General features: G+C 43.4%; 3 protein-coding genes across 3 annotated transcripts; 1 reads left to right on the top strand and 2 right to left on the bottom strand.

Annotated features, from left to right (window-relative positions):
• Positions 1-10: 10 nt before the first annotated feature.
• On the bottom strand, positions 11-2,501 carry LOC133949659 (Fc receptor-like protein 5). Its single transcript, XM_062383600.1, has 6 exons — positions 2,432-2,501; positions 1,863-1,898; positions 1,347-1,607; positions 777-1,037; positions 435-554; positions 11-314 (listed from the first exon to the last, which is right to left on the bottom strand). Exons 1-6 carry the CDS (start codon positions 2,460-2,462, stop codon positions 208-210), a joined length of 816 nt encoding a protein of 271 aa, XP_062239584.1. The 5' UTR covers positions 2,463-2,501; the 3' UTR covers positions 11-207.
• Positions 2,502-3,240: 739 nt separating this feature from the next.
• LOC133949662 (uncharacterized) lies at positions 3,241-7,729 on the top strand. The gene is made up of 3 exons (XM_062383604.1): positions 3,241-3,332; positions 4,990-5,346; positions 5,493-7,729. Exons 1-3 carry the CDS (start codon positions 3,269-3,271, stop codon positions 5,810-5,812), a joined length of 741 nt encoding a protein of 246 aa, XP_062239588.1. The 5' UTR covers positions 3,241-3,268; the 3' UTR covers positions 5,813-7,729.
• Positions 6,091-13,127, bottom strand: LOC133950306 (platelet glycoprotein Ib alpha chain). Its single transcript, XM_062384555.1, has 7 exons — positions 11,752-13,127; positions 11,143-11,238; positions 10,853-11,044; positions 10,462-10,557; positions 10,146-10,322; positions 8,688-9,752; positions 6,091-6,123 (listed from the first exon to the last, which is right to left on the bottom strand). The coding sequence occupies exons 1-7, from the start codon at positions 11,908-11,910 to the stop codon at positions 6,091-6,093; spliced, it is 1,818 nt and encodes a 605-aa protein (XP_062240539.1). The 5' UTR covers positions 11,911-13,127.
• Positions 13,128-13,162: the final 35 nt, after the last annotated feature.

The raw sequence follows: 13,162 nt of genomic DNA, 5'->3' as shown, positions 1-13,162 counted from the left end.
CACTGACTCATGTTTGTGTGACACATTTCTGACGACACCACCAGGATTTTATTTACTGCGAAATTTAAATTTAAATTTAATGATAAAAAAATTAAGCAAAACAACACAAACCTTCTTTGAGGTTAAATAATTATTCATTTTGGATTCATTATAGAATAAAAAAAAAATAGGAAAACCAAACAACCAAACAACATGAGGACGTTTAGCTCAGAAGCGATGCTCGGTGGTGACGTCAGCATCAACATTGTCGTACTCCAATCCTTCCTCATCCTCGCCAGGTGGGGGCGCTGTCAGGGAAACAGGCGGGGCCTTTTCTGCAGTGATAATTAATTTGATTAATGATCACAAATCACCATGATATCCTTTTCTCAGATGAAGTATTTTGTGATTTGATAGATATGATTCATTCATTCATTCAGTAGTGAGCGTGTTACCTGTGGGCCTCTGTCGGCAAATGGACACCAGGAGCAGCGTGGAGAGGACGTATGGCGAGCTGACCACGATGTGGATGATGACTAACAAGGTGAGGGAGGGTTCCAAGAGGACGACTCCACCTGGAAAAGAAACAGGAATTCACTTGAAAGAAGTCAGAGTCTGAGCTGTAGTAATCCTGGAGAGGAACAACAAAAATGTAATTGATTGATCTTTGACAAACATTTGTTCAACCTCTACTTAGAAATGTATTATTTGGTCCATGTCTCATCTGCTAGCATGGTTGAGGTGGGGCCTGCCACTAGGGGGCGAGCCACACGTTTCTGACTCAAATCCACACTCACCTTTGACCTCCTGACCTGTGACAAACAGCCAGGCGGGTGCAGACTCTCCCCGGCCTCTGATGTCACACTTGTAGGCTCCTTCATCAGACTTGGAGACAAGGTGGATGGTCATGTGACCTGTGGGCGTCGTCCTGATAAAAGTGCCATCTTTATAGAAATCAGCCGAGAGGTTGAAGGGCGCCGTCTTAGTTTTACAGATCAGAGTGAGTTCCTCTCCTGCCTCCTGCGGGAGGACGGGACTCTGCAGGATCACTGGATCATCTGGAGACAAATGGCAGCCTTTCGTCCAATCACACAACTCAACCAACACTGCATCACTGATGCTATGGTTACACCTGGTGCAGTAGCCAATAGTTCAGGCGAGACAAAGGACAAAGGACAAAGGAAATTTCCACAATGGTCTAACCTTTTTGAGGAGAGATTTAACTAGTTTGTAAGAAACTTCTGGCGTCTATATGAAGCTATTTCACCTGAGTGACATCATCACAACCTCCTCCACCGCCTGTTTGTTGTTGTCACATATGTGCAAATATGTTTTCGTACATAACGGCAGAATAAATAAACTCTTACCAGTCACAGTGATGTTGACCCAGTTACTTGCTCCTCCCTCTGTGGACTCACACCAGTAAACTCCACTGTCTAATGGAACGACACTGTCGATGACACAGGAAGAAGCAACTCGTCTCCCCCAGTCTTTACACTCCTTCCTGGTGCCTGTGCTCGTGTTCCTCCTCAGCGTCCATCCAGCCAAGCTGTGGTCGTCCTCACAGCTAAAAGAGACCAAGTCCCTTCTGAAGAACTGAGAGCTGCTGGGACTCAGAGTCACTACAGCTGTAGAAATCAATTCAAACCCATTCAATGGTTCAACACGTCTGGTTTTATAAATTGCATCAGAGTTTCAGCAGCAAGGGACAGTCTGAGGACACTGAACATCAGAGCATGACAATACTTTACAGTCATAACACTGATTAAAATGATCAACCTAAATATGAACAGAATATGTTTCCTTTGAACATCATTAGAATCACAAATGATTAAACTACAAACACCAGAAGCTGTGATGTAGAAACAGTTTGATGAACTGACCTGGGTTTGTGCTGCAGCAGAGCGATGAGATCAGCACTGAGGAGAAACATCATCACACGCTTTTTTAACTTTACATTTTGTTTAAATCCTCACATTCCAGACAATGATAATATGACAAAATATATTAATATTAATAAGTGTTTTTTTTTATTATTATTATTATTATTATTCTATGTCTTGTGTCGTAAAGGAGCATCATTGAGTTTTACAGATAAATGAACACGTGTTGTTCCTCATTTCCTTCTTATTTTCTGGTGACAAACATCCATTAATGTTCTGAAATATTTGTGATGATGAGAACTTGAAAATGATAAATATAATAAACGCCCACATCAACCTAGAACACGTTAAAACAAGTTTTCCTGTCGTGACTCTAGATGTCTTTAAACTCTGGATCAGATTAACCTAATGAACACATTCTTTAAACAGCAGTTTGTCTCTCTGTCAGTAAACGTTAACTCTCTGTAGCTTCAATCTGTGATCGAATAAAGTTTTATAAAACAAATCAACTACTTGTCTCTCTTCTTCTGCAGCTTTGAAAATATAATAATAATAAAATATTGACTCACAGAGAAGCTTCACCTCACATGTTTGTCCCATTGTGTCGTGTGAGAGGAAGCGCTGTGAGCAGCTCAACCATCTGCACCTCTGTGGTTTTCACGCTTGTGTAAAAAGATCGTTGGTTTCAGTTCATTCGCTCAGATCTGAGCTGTGAGGTTTGTTAAACCAACACACAGACCTGATGCAAACCAATGAACAGAAAGAAGAGCAGATCCACTACACGTTATTATATTTGATTATTATAAGTCATTGTAAGGCCCAAACTGCTCCTGCCCCCACCCACGCAATAAAACACTGCATTTGTTTAGAGCTCAGTTCCATTGACATCTTCACACACAGACAAACATAGATTTAAAATCCCAATACACTACAAGTTATTATTTCGTGCTCATGATATTTTTCTCAAAGTCTCCATAACTTTCACATTAATACAATCACATCTGTTTCCTGTCAAACTTTCCAGGTCAGTTATACATCGCAGTAAACCCCACCCCTTCCATTGGCACTTGTTCAGATCGTGATGAGTCATGTTAACACTTGACTGACTGGTTTGTTAGGTTAAGTTCAACTGGATCTTGGAAAGATATCCTGGTTCTGTTGAACTTGCTTCCTAGAACAGACCCCTGTTCAATAAAGTTGTTTTAGAAGAACACAGTGTGAATGGAGTCAGAGTTTCGTTTAAACTTTTCCTTCAGGGTAAAGCAACAGTGTTGGTACGTGCAGCTCTGGCAAAGAGAGAGAGAGAGTTCAGGGACTTGCTTAACTCTCTCCCACACCCTCTCTCCCACACCCTCCCTCCTCTGCTTCTCTCTTCTCCTCGACACACACCCAGTGTGTTTTCCATTATGTCAGAAATGTCGCTGGAGGAAGTTTCGTTCTTGCTGCTCCTCTGTCTCTCTGCAGCTGCAGGTCAGTTCTTTTTATTTGATTTCGTATTTCACCTCTGAATTATAAGAAGTTTAATGAAGTTTATTATTCTATGCGGTGGTCTACATAAGTCGATTTTTCACATATCGGTACTTTACTTGAGTATTTATTGTCCTGGAGGCTTTTTACTTTTATTCGCTATATTTGAAAACCAATATCTGTACTTTCTACTTCTTACATTCTCAAAACTGGCTCGTTACTTGAGCGGCGGAGGCAACGTGCACCTTTACGCACGGAGCCCCCTCTCTCGCTTCCGCCATAGATACAGGGCCGGTCTTTCCTACAGGCGACATAGGCGGTTGCCTAGGGCGCCACTCAGAGGGGGGCGCCAAAAACTTGGGAAAAAAAATCCCCAAAAAAACATTATTCTTTTTTTGCGAGGCAGGGTTTTTTGCGCCCCCTTCTATATGTGGTATGACCCAAAATATTGTATTTAATTACTTTGACAGTGATTTAAGTAGTTTCATTAGAGAAATCAGTAAATGACTGCAGCAATCAGGAGGAACGTTTGGCACGGGAGCAGTTTCACCCCGTCCTGTCTCTTTGGGGGTTCCGCCCACATGCAAGGTGCAGTCTGGATGAGGAAGTGAATGCTCCGTGTCTTTACTGCTGCTGCATTCATCCTATATTCTACAGGTTAGTAGTGGGTGAGAGTCACCTAAAGCTTCGCTTGATCACCACGGGTGTCATCGAGACGTGTTGATGTTGTTTTGATTTTCTACTTAGACTGGTAAAACTTAGAAACTCCGCTGGACAGTGAGGAGAGACACTCGCGCACTAGGTGGGCGGGGCTACATTCGCCTGTATAGGTGTTTATTTTACCTGCACGTCGTCTTGCAGGCGGGTCGCGATAGTATATTGTTTACTTTACAGTGTGTAGTTCAGCTCCGACACACACAGACTCTGTAATTCATGTATTGTTATTGTGCCTTATAAAGACCAGTTATAAGCTAATGTTCAATAGGTCTATATTGTAAATGTTTATATTTCTTTATGAATGATAATGTATATTAAGATGTTTGGAGGAAAGACACACCATAATAATTGAATGGATGTTTTATGCACTTTAAAATGCAGTCTCACTCAGAGAAATGCTTGTACTTGAAATTGTGTTTAATTTGAATAAGATGCAGTCTGGATGTGGAACTGAAGGCTCCGTGTTGTTATTGCTGCTGCATTCATGCTGTATTCTACAGATATATTATAAATTTGGGACCCATTACTTATATCTCCAACCAATATTTTGTCATAAAAAAAATGTATCTAACATTAGGGTATCGTGATGCAAAAATCGAGGTACGTACCTCCTTGGTGTTGTCGGAACATGCTAGCACATTGAGGCTTATGGTTATAGTGTGTGTGTCCAAGCAACTTCGACGAAGAAAGAGAGTGAAGGAGTGAAGCTTGCCTAGAGCGCCAAATGTGCTAGGGCCGGCCCTGCATAGATATATATATATATCTATGGCTACCGCTGCCTCGTGATGTGACAAATGTGATTGGTCGGCTAACTAATCCTTTCTTTGCGATCGCCCTCTGCACATGCGTGCAACCCGACTATAATTCAGCCTTTACGTGCTTACGTAGATTTTTTATTATTATTGATATGTTGTTTGTGTGCTGTTTGTGTGTGTTTGTGTAGATCAGCAGGGGACAACAGTGAAGCCTGGAGACGATGCCACTCTTCAGTGTCACTGTCCCAGCCATGCTGCCATCACGCTGTTAGAGTGGACCAGACAGGAACATAATCCAGATCGTTACGTGTTCTTCTACCGGAACAACCAGTTGATTGAAGAATACCAGCTTCAGTCTTATCGAGGTCGAGTGGAGCTGAGAGATCCAGAGATGAAGGATGGAGACGTGTCTGTGACTTTGAAGAACGTCACCGTCAATGATGCTGGAATTTACAACTGTACAATTACAATCAGCAAAACAGAGAATGGTGAAAGGACAACCACTGTTTTCAGCAGCATCTTCAGCCTGACTGTCACAGACTCAGGTGAGTGTATAGAATCCAGACTCAGGTGAGGTGGTAGAGAATGTTCACTGTTTTCAGCAGCCTCGTCAGACTGACTGTCACAGACTCAGGTGAGTTGATAGAGAATGTTCTGTCCTCACCTACCTGACACCTGTTCTGCTCTACAGGCCTCTCAGCTCCCCTGGCTGAAGGAAACAAGGATGAAGGAAACAAGGATGAAGGAAGCAAGGGGGAAGGATACAAGGATGAAGGAGACAAGGATGAAGGAGACAATGGTGGAGGAAAGGAGGATGGGAGAAAGAGTCAGGAACCTGTAACTTTGGTTTTGGGGACAGTTTTTGGCTTCTTACTTTCTATGAGTGTTGTCATCTTTATCATTATCATTAGGGCCCGAACACTCAAACGTGCATGTGTGTATCATCAGCCCCCCCCCCCTGAAGATATTCAGATGGTTTTAAGGAATGGCCGTGGCATAATAACTGACTAGCGCCCCCTAAAGGGCAGCCCCGGCACTACGATTGGTCTACATCTACAAAAATACATAGGGACATGTGTCTTTTCATGACAAAGAAATAAGTCTCTTGAACAGATATGCTACACCACACAGGAAGCTTGCCATTTTGAATTTGGAGGCCATTTTGCCCATATTCCACACTTTTACTTTGATGTACTTGTGGTAGGGCTTTCATCAGATCAACTTAAATTTTAGATGAGTGTCATCACAACAAGATGGAGAAAAAAAGTTATTAAAAGATACATTTCTACTCAGACGGTGTGATCGTGGCGTGGCGTCAGAGTCTGATCACACGCCATCAAAACATGAGCTTCTGTATCTGTGACATATTTGGTCCAATCGAGTCCAAACTAGACACATACGACAAGAGTCGCGACCAGAAGACATCGGTGCAGAAATTGTGACTAACAATCACAGCGCCCCCTGGTGGCAACAGGAAATGTCTTGTTTTTGGTACGTTCTACATTTTTATGTACTTCTCGGAGAGCTTTCATCAGATCAACTAAAAATTTAGATGAGTGCCATCACAACAAGATGGAGATAAAAAGTTATCAAAGAAACAACTTTCTGACACACCGTCTGACCGTGGCGTGGCGGGCAAAGTGTGATGAACGCCATCAAAACACAAGCTTCTATATCTTAGACATATTTGGTCCCATCGACTCCAAACGAGACATGTAAGACAAGAGTTGCGGTCTGAAGACATGAACCCAAAAATTTAGACTTAAAATCACAGCGCCCCATGGAGGCAGCAGGAAATGTTTTGTTTTGGTACATCGTGCGCTTTGATGTATTTCTCGGAGAGCTTTCATCACATCAACGTAATAATTAAATGAGTGTCTACAAAACAAAATGAAGATCTAAAGTTATCAAAATTTTAACTTTTCGTCATACCGTGTGACCGTGGTGTGGCTTAAAAGCTTGATGTGCGAAATGAAAAGACTTGTTTTCATTTTGACCATGTCTGTGATTCATCAGATTCATCATCTGACCTTAACCCTCAACAGGAGTAACGAAGAACTATTCTAGATTTAACCAGAAGGGCTGGCACAGGGCCTCCCTGCCTTATCCCTACCCTAGGACTGGGAGAACACTCTGCCACGAACACTAACACACACACACACACACACACACACACACACACACACACACACACACACACACACACACACACACACACACACACACACACACACACACACACAAACAGAGTTAATGTAGTGTTTTTAAAACAAACACACACTCAGTAGTTGATCCTGCATTGTGTGTGAGACAGCTGTGAAAAGCTGTGTTGTTTACAGGGCAGAACCCTGCCACACTGCTGCTGACTGAACCAGGCCTGAGAGAGAGGAGTATTGTGTTATTTACCTTTTTATTTTCATGTGAATGTCCTGTATATCAGTATTCTGCTCTGTGAACCCCCCTGTCCAATGTGGTACGTGTCGCTCAGGAACCTGTCTTCATTTGGAAGGAGACGGTGTCATTCCAACTTTTAATTCATGTTACTGTGACTACTTTCTGAAAGAGCAATATAAACCGCTGTAATGTATAAAGTGCAAGTCTATACTGTAAGGAGTGTTAGAGGTATTTCCAGATTCAGATTAAGGCTAAAATTGAAATGACAACAAAAACCTCTGTTCTGCACAGGGGGACATGGCCCACAGGGAGGCTTCTAGGAATATTTATTTGAACTCTTTGGTGGTTGTTTAGTTAAGTGCACTGAAGGGGAGATTTTGAATAAATATTTATATTATATTGTATTTCCTTAACATTCTATTTGAAAATTGTTTATTTACGGATAAAAATTCCATAATGTATGTAACTGTTAAGTTGTTACTGTGGTTTCTGAACAAAATGGTTTATAATAAAATATTTTCTATTTATGAATAATCTTTGCCCAAATTCTGTCCTGTATTTTAACTAATTAATAATCCAAAGGAAAATTCACAAAAGCTTTCTAATGAGGTCATGAAAACTCATTCAGATTCAGCAATTTAATGATGCATCCACCTTTATTATTAAAAGGTATCGTATCAATATGGGCGATACTGGCCCTGTATTTACTTCGTCTGTAAATCACGTCAGGTTCAACTTTGTGATGCACAGACGTCTAATGAGAGATCCTAAATCTGATCAATGTGGTGAGAAACAGAATGAACCGGTTGTCCTTCATGAACATGAAAGTTTATTACAACATGGATCCGTCAACACAAGATTCTTGGTACAACTTTCATGCTGACCATAAAACTTAAAGTACACTTGATGCATTCCAGTACTTTACCAAATTAGAATGAACAGATATCAGGTTACGTCCTGACAAGAGTCTCATTATCACAACACAGGAGACGGGACCGAAACAACACAAACAGAAAACATGGACTCCGCAGAAGATCAGGAAGAAATGAGTCAGACAAAATATTGAAGGTGTTAGAAGGTGTTTATATCCTTTATTCTGTTTAACACAAAGTGGTTAAATATTTTAAAAGATAAAAAGTCACGATCGACTCGTCTTCAACCGGCAGCTTTGGAGAAATCTTAATGTTTCAAAGACGACCAATATTCACGATCTCAGACGTCACATGTGCATCAACAAAAGTTTTATGTGACATGAAATAAACATGAATCATACTGAAGTCATGTGACGTCACTGAGCTGCCTCCCCTTCAGGAGGCATGGTCACCCCCCAGGGCATGCTGGGTAAGTAGTTGGACAGCCACTCCCCCCAGCTGCTCCTCGGCCCCGCCCCTTCTCCACCTCCACGTCCTCCTTTCACCTCCCACCCCCCCACCACCCACTCATGTTCTTCCCTCCCTCCCGCTGCCTCCCCCCTCTCCTCCCTTAGAATCACACTGTAGCGCTTCCTAGAGGCTTCTCCCCCACCCCCGCCTCCACCTTCTGCAGGGACCCGACACTCCTCCTCCATCACATCCCTCCATCCGGATATGGCCTCTTCTTTGCTCAACAGACGGTACAGAGTCTTCCGATACACCCCCCTCTCCTCCATCGCTTCTCTCTCCCCTTCATCCTCCCTCTTCACTTCTTCCCCCGTCGGCTCCAGAGTGACGAGGAGTCTTTCCCCCCCTCCTCGTCCTCCCCCCTCACCTTCGCTCACTCCATCCTCCCTCTCCACAGGTTTTTCTTCCTCTCTGTGGATAAACAGAACGGAGCGATACAGTGCCACCACTCCTCCTCCTCCTCCTGCCACCTCCTTCTCCTCCCTGCTGTTGTACGTTAACAGCCTCACTCCCTCACCACCTCCCCCCCGTCTTGCCAGAGCCACATTCAGAGGCTTGTACACCTTCCTGTACCAGTCCACCAACCTCGCCAGAGTTGCCAATATGCACACCAGCGACACAACGCACAGCAGCAGACACACTGCAAAGAGCCAGAAGCAGAACACTCCTGCAGCTCCGACGGCACCGACTCTACCACGATGCTCACCACCTGCCGCTCTGTCAGATACCCGTGTGGAGACTGGGGTGTTTGCTGCCTCAGTGGGGGCGGTGGTCGTGATTAGCTTCAGTTTCGGAGTTGTTGATGTTACAGTTGAAGGAACGGATTCAGTTGTCTGAGCTTTGATGGGCGCAGCCGTTGACGCGCTCACAGGACTTTCAGAAGGAATGTGTGACCCAAAAGATAAATCCCTTACTTCAGGTTCTTTCCCCGAAATGCTCGACCACTCCAAAGAACTGGTGAAAGTTTGGTACCAGGACCTTGTGGATACTCTGTGGAGCTCTGTGTGGAGTTGTAACGTGGCCACAGCTGGTGTGACAGTAGCAGCAGCAGTGATAGTAGTAGCAGGAAAAGAGGAAACCCTGGGAACACTCGAGGAAGCCGAATCCGTCGGACACCAATCAGACTCAGTAAGACTCATCAGTGGTTGACCTTTGAGCCTCTGGGGAGAATCACATATCTGTGAAAACACAACAACCATCGCAAAGTCAGTCACAGCATGCCAAAACAAAAAAATCCAGTTGGAAGTTAAAAATGCATCACAGCTAAATCCAACTCGACATGTGAATGTCTGTCGTGAGTCCTGAGGTTCAATCTCTCTCAAGGTTTGTACGATGTTGATCGAGGGTTGAACTGTTTTTAACGGTCACAGCTAATCAAGTTCAACAAGACCCCGACGTACAGGAGCTCATTTACCCGGACTGAACTGTCCTCATGTGAACAGGAGATGGCGACATTAGCACACACTAGATAAAGCTTGGGTACGGTTTTAAGAGTCGACCGCTGAACAGCAACACATTCCTGCTCTTCTTGTCACAGCATCTTTCTTTGCTCGTTTGTTTGTGGAACTCACGACACTTTCAGGTCTCAACGTGATGAGTGGACCATCGCGGACGTAGACGTTGTTATATTCATCAATGTATTGGTGCAAGTAACCAATGTTACAGGAGCAGACCCAGGGATTGGCTGACAGATAGAGGTACGGCACATCCTCCTTCGTGATGAACCAATTGTCCGGCATCTCTTTGATCTAAAAGGAAAAGGACACGTGTTGCAGTTTTAGACCATCAATCGCCCCCTAGAGGCAAGAACATGAACAGCTGTTGTAGCCTGGTCCACGTCAAACTTCGTGCTCACATACTTCCAGAGTTCTTGGTGTGTGTTCTCACCTGGTTGACCTCCAGGGACAGGGTCTCTATGACTGGAACAGAGTGGAGCAGGAGCTCGGGAAGCACTTTGATTTGATTGGACGACAGTTCCAGGATCTAAAAGGAGACAGAACAACAACACATCTCTGATTCGTAGCTTTCAGGTCATCTACATGTCCTATTTATGTGAACGCGATATCTCATGATCGTCTTGAGGGAATTTCTTTAAATTTGGTAGAAATATCCAGGTGGATTCAAAGAAAACCTGTCTATCCCCCCCCCCCCCCCCCCTCTTTTCTCTAACCTCTAAACATCTTCACTTCTCTTTTCATGGATGGATAAGTGATCAAAATGGTCATTGTGCTACATGCTAACACACTGATAACAGATGCTAATATGCTTATTCACCGACCTCCAGTACACTGAGTCCAGAGAAGGAGTGGTCGCTCAGAGTGTCGATGTTGTTGTTGTCCAGGTGGAGTTCGGTCAGGGCGGGACAGGCGGTGAAGGAGCCGTCAGGAATGGACCTGAGGCGGTTCCTCCCCAGTCGGAGAACACTGAGGGTGGGCAGGATGGGAGCGTCGCTGGGAGTCACCTCTGGAACCTGGAGACACAAGACGTCATGAAACTCGTGATTTAATACTGATGAAGTGGCCTCAACGTTACTCATTCAGTCTGATAAAAAATAACTCCGATGGACACCTGGTTGCCTGTGAGGTCGATCTCATAGATGTCCGGAAAAATCTTGAAGGAGGACCAGGACAAACTGGAGAACAGGTTCCTACGAAACAACAGAACCTAAAAAAGGAGAGAAGGAGATATTCAGTTTCCTGTCCCTCTGTCGTCTTATCAGTCGAACGCAGGAAGCCTGTGTGTCCGCTGTCGTCTCCTCCTGTCACTCAAATCCAATCAGGGATGAGACTTTTTAAACTTGTTTTATCTTTTCACAGCTGCAGAAGGTTTAATTTTGCGTTGTCATTTTACATCATCATTCATTCTGTTGCTTTTTGTGTTAAATTGAAGTTTAATTGTAACTTTTCCATGTTTCCTCTGTTTCTTTAAATAATCACTTGATCTTTTTCTTATTACATATGTTCCCGTAATAAGACTGTATTCTCTCTGTTCTCACTGTTTGTCACTTTACATGTTATTTTTTTTGCTAATCTGGAATAATATTATTGATTTTTGAATAATTAATAACTCTTTTTAAAGTCTGAATTTCCTGAAATATGTCAACTTTTAAATATTTTTTTCCGCTCAGAAGTCACACAGAAACATGATCTTCCCTCTGCAGCAGCTGTTTGTGTTTACCTTGGTCGTGGGTTCGAGTTCCGCCGGGATGCCGCTGTACCCGGCCGCCGTGCAGTTCATGCTGGGCCGGTGGTCCTTGTCCCTGTCACTGTGGCAACCTGCCACAGCTGTAACCCTGCCAACATGGGACAGAAGACAGAGGACGAGGACGAGCTGCATGGTGAGACAGACTCTGAACGACTGAGTCCAAGTGAGGAGAAGCTGAGGAAGTATCCGTTTGATTGACAGCTGCAGACACAGGAAGTGAGATAAGTAGAGTCTGTTGCCGACAATGACGCTTCATACTCCGTCGAGCTGTTCCAGGGTTTACAAGGAATTATTACACCTGCAGAAACTCAGTATCCCACAATGCAACAGGGACAAATAGGGAAACCTTGTCACTTGTTAATGTTGCTGTACCAAATATGCCTGCTGTTCCTCTAGTGGGCGCTCACACGGTAGTCCTCAAAGAATTTAAATGAACATAGCTAAACAGTTAGAATTATTAATAAAACCTCATTCTGCAAGAATATTTTTTTTTTTACCCTCTTTGGTCCTTGTCCCATCTTCTAACGTGGAGGAGGAAGAGGCGAATGACCTAAGCAGCAGCCAGACACCAGGGTGATGGATTCGGCTTCACTTATTCTACAGTGGATGTTTCCAGACTGACTCCAGATCACCCCCAACACAACCCAGAAGTTATGAAAGTGGAACAACTGATGATCACTAACTAGACAATATGATGGCCTATAATACAGAGCATCATGCATTGCTCTCAAGCTGAATGAAAGAGAGAAGTTGGGCAGACGAGAGAAGGAAAATTAAAAAGTATATACAAATCAATATAAGTCATTATTACGCTTCTGAAAGAAGAAAATTAAAATCAGCTCGGATAACTCTTTAACTGGACTGAGTGGATCAAAGCACCTCTAGTGTTTTCAAATCAATGAAACAAATGAAGTTTTTTCTCAAAGTTTGTCAAACTGTTTGCATTTTAAATGTTTTAATTACACTTATCAAAGTTAGTGTTAAATTGAAACAGTCTTACTTGATAATGTTAAGGCCTCAACTGTGCATTTGCCCTGTAGTTTTACCACAGTTGCCCCCTAGTATTAAAATACCCCAACTGTCTCCACAGGGACAGTTAATCAAATGTTTCATCCTCTGATTCACCGGTGTCCATCTTCACCGATGACAGAGAACAAACCAACAAACTTTCATAAAAGCTCTTTGTCATATTAATGAAGAGTTGGACAAACACAAATGTGTGAGATTATGTTTGATGCAGTGAAAAATCACAGATGTGGGAGATAAAGGAGAGCAAGTGATAACAGTTGTAGTAAATCTGAAAGAAACCCTGTGAAGATGTCACCACTGAACCTGGGCCACACCCCCCCCCCCCCACACACACACACAGACACACACAAAAAGC

Source organism: Platichthys flesus, chromosome 24, assembly GCF_949316205.1.
Source record: "Platichthys flesus chromosome 24, fPlaFle2.1, whole genome shotgun sequence".
NCBI lineage: Eukaryota > Metazoa > Chordata > Actinopteri > Pleuronectiformes > Pleuronectidae > Platichthys > Platichthys flesus.
This window is presented reverse-complemented; position numbering and strand designations above follow the sequence as displayed.

Coding starts and splice junctions, on each gene's coding strand:
- LOC133949662 (XM_062383604.1), top strand. CDS start 3,269: ATGTCAGAAATGTCGCTGGAGGAAGTTTCGTTCTTGCTGCTCCTCTGT. Junction 3,333..4,989: donor CTGTCTCTCTGCAGCTGCAG/GTCAGTTCTTTT, acceptor GTGTTTGTGTAG/ATCAGCAGGGGACAACAGTG. Junction 5,347..5,492: donor CCTGACTGTCACAGACTCAG/GTGAGTGTATAG, acceptor TCTGCTCTACAG/GCCTCTCAGCTCCCCTGGCT.
- LOC133949659 (XM_062383600.1), bottom strand. CDS start 2,462: ATGGGACAAACATGTGAGGTGAAGCTTCTCT. Junction 1,899..2,431: donor ATGTGAGGTGAAGCTTCTCT/GTGAGTCAATAT, acceptor GTTTCTCCTCAG/TGCTGATCTCATCGCTCTGC. Junction 1,038..1,346: donor GGTCAACATCACTGTGACTG/GTAAGAGTTTAT, acceptor ATTTGTCTCCAG/ATGATCCAGTGATCCTGCAG.
- LOC133950306 (XM_062384555.1), bottom strand. CDS start 11,910: ATGCAGCTCGTCCTCGTCCTCTGTCTTCTGTCCCATGTTGGCAGGGTT. Junction 10,323..10,461: donor TGTCCCTGGAGGTCAACCAG/GTGAGAACACAC, acceptor TTTTCCTTTTAG/ATCAAAGAGATGCCGGACAA. Junction 6,124..8,687: donor CCTCTAGGAAGCGCTACAGT/GTGATTCTAAGG, acceptor GCGTGTGATCAG/ACTCTGACGCCACGCCACGA.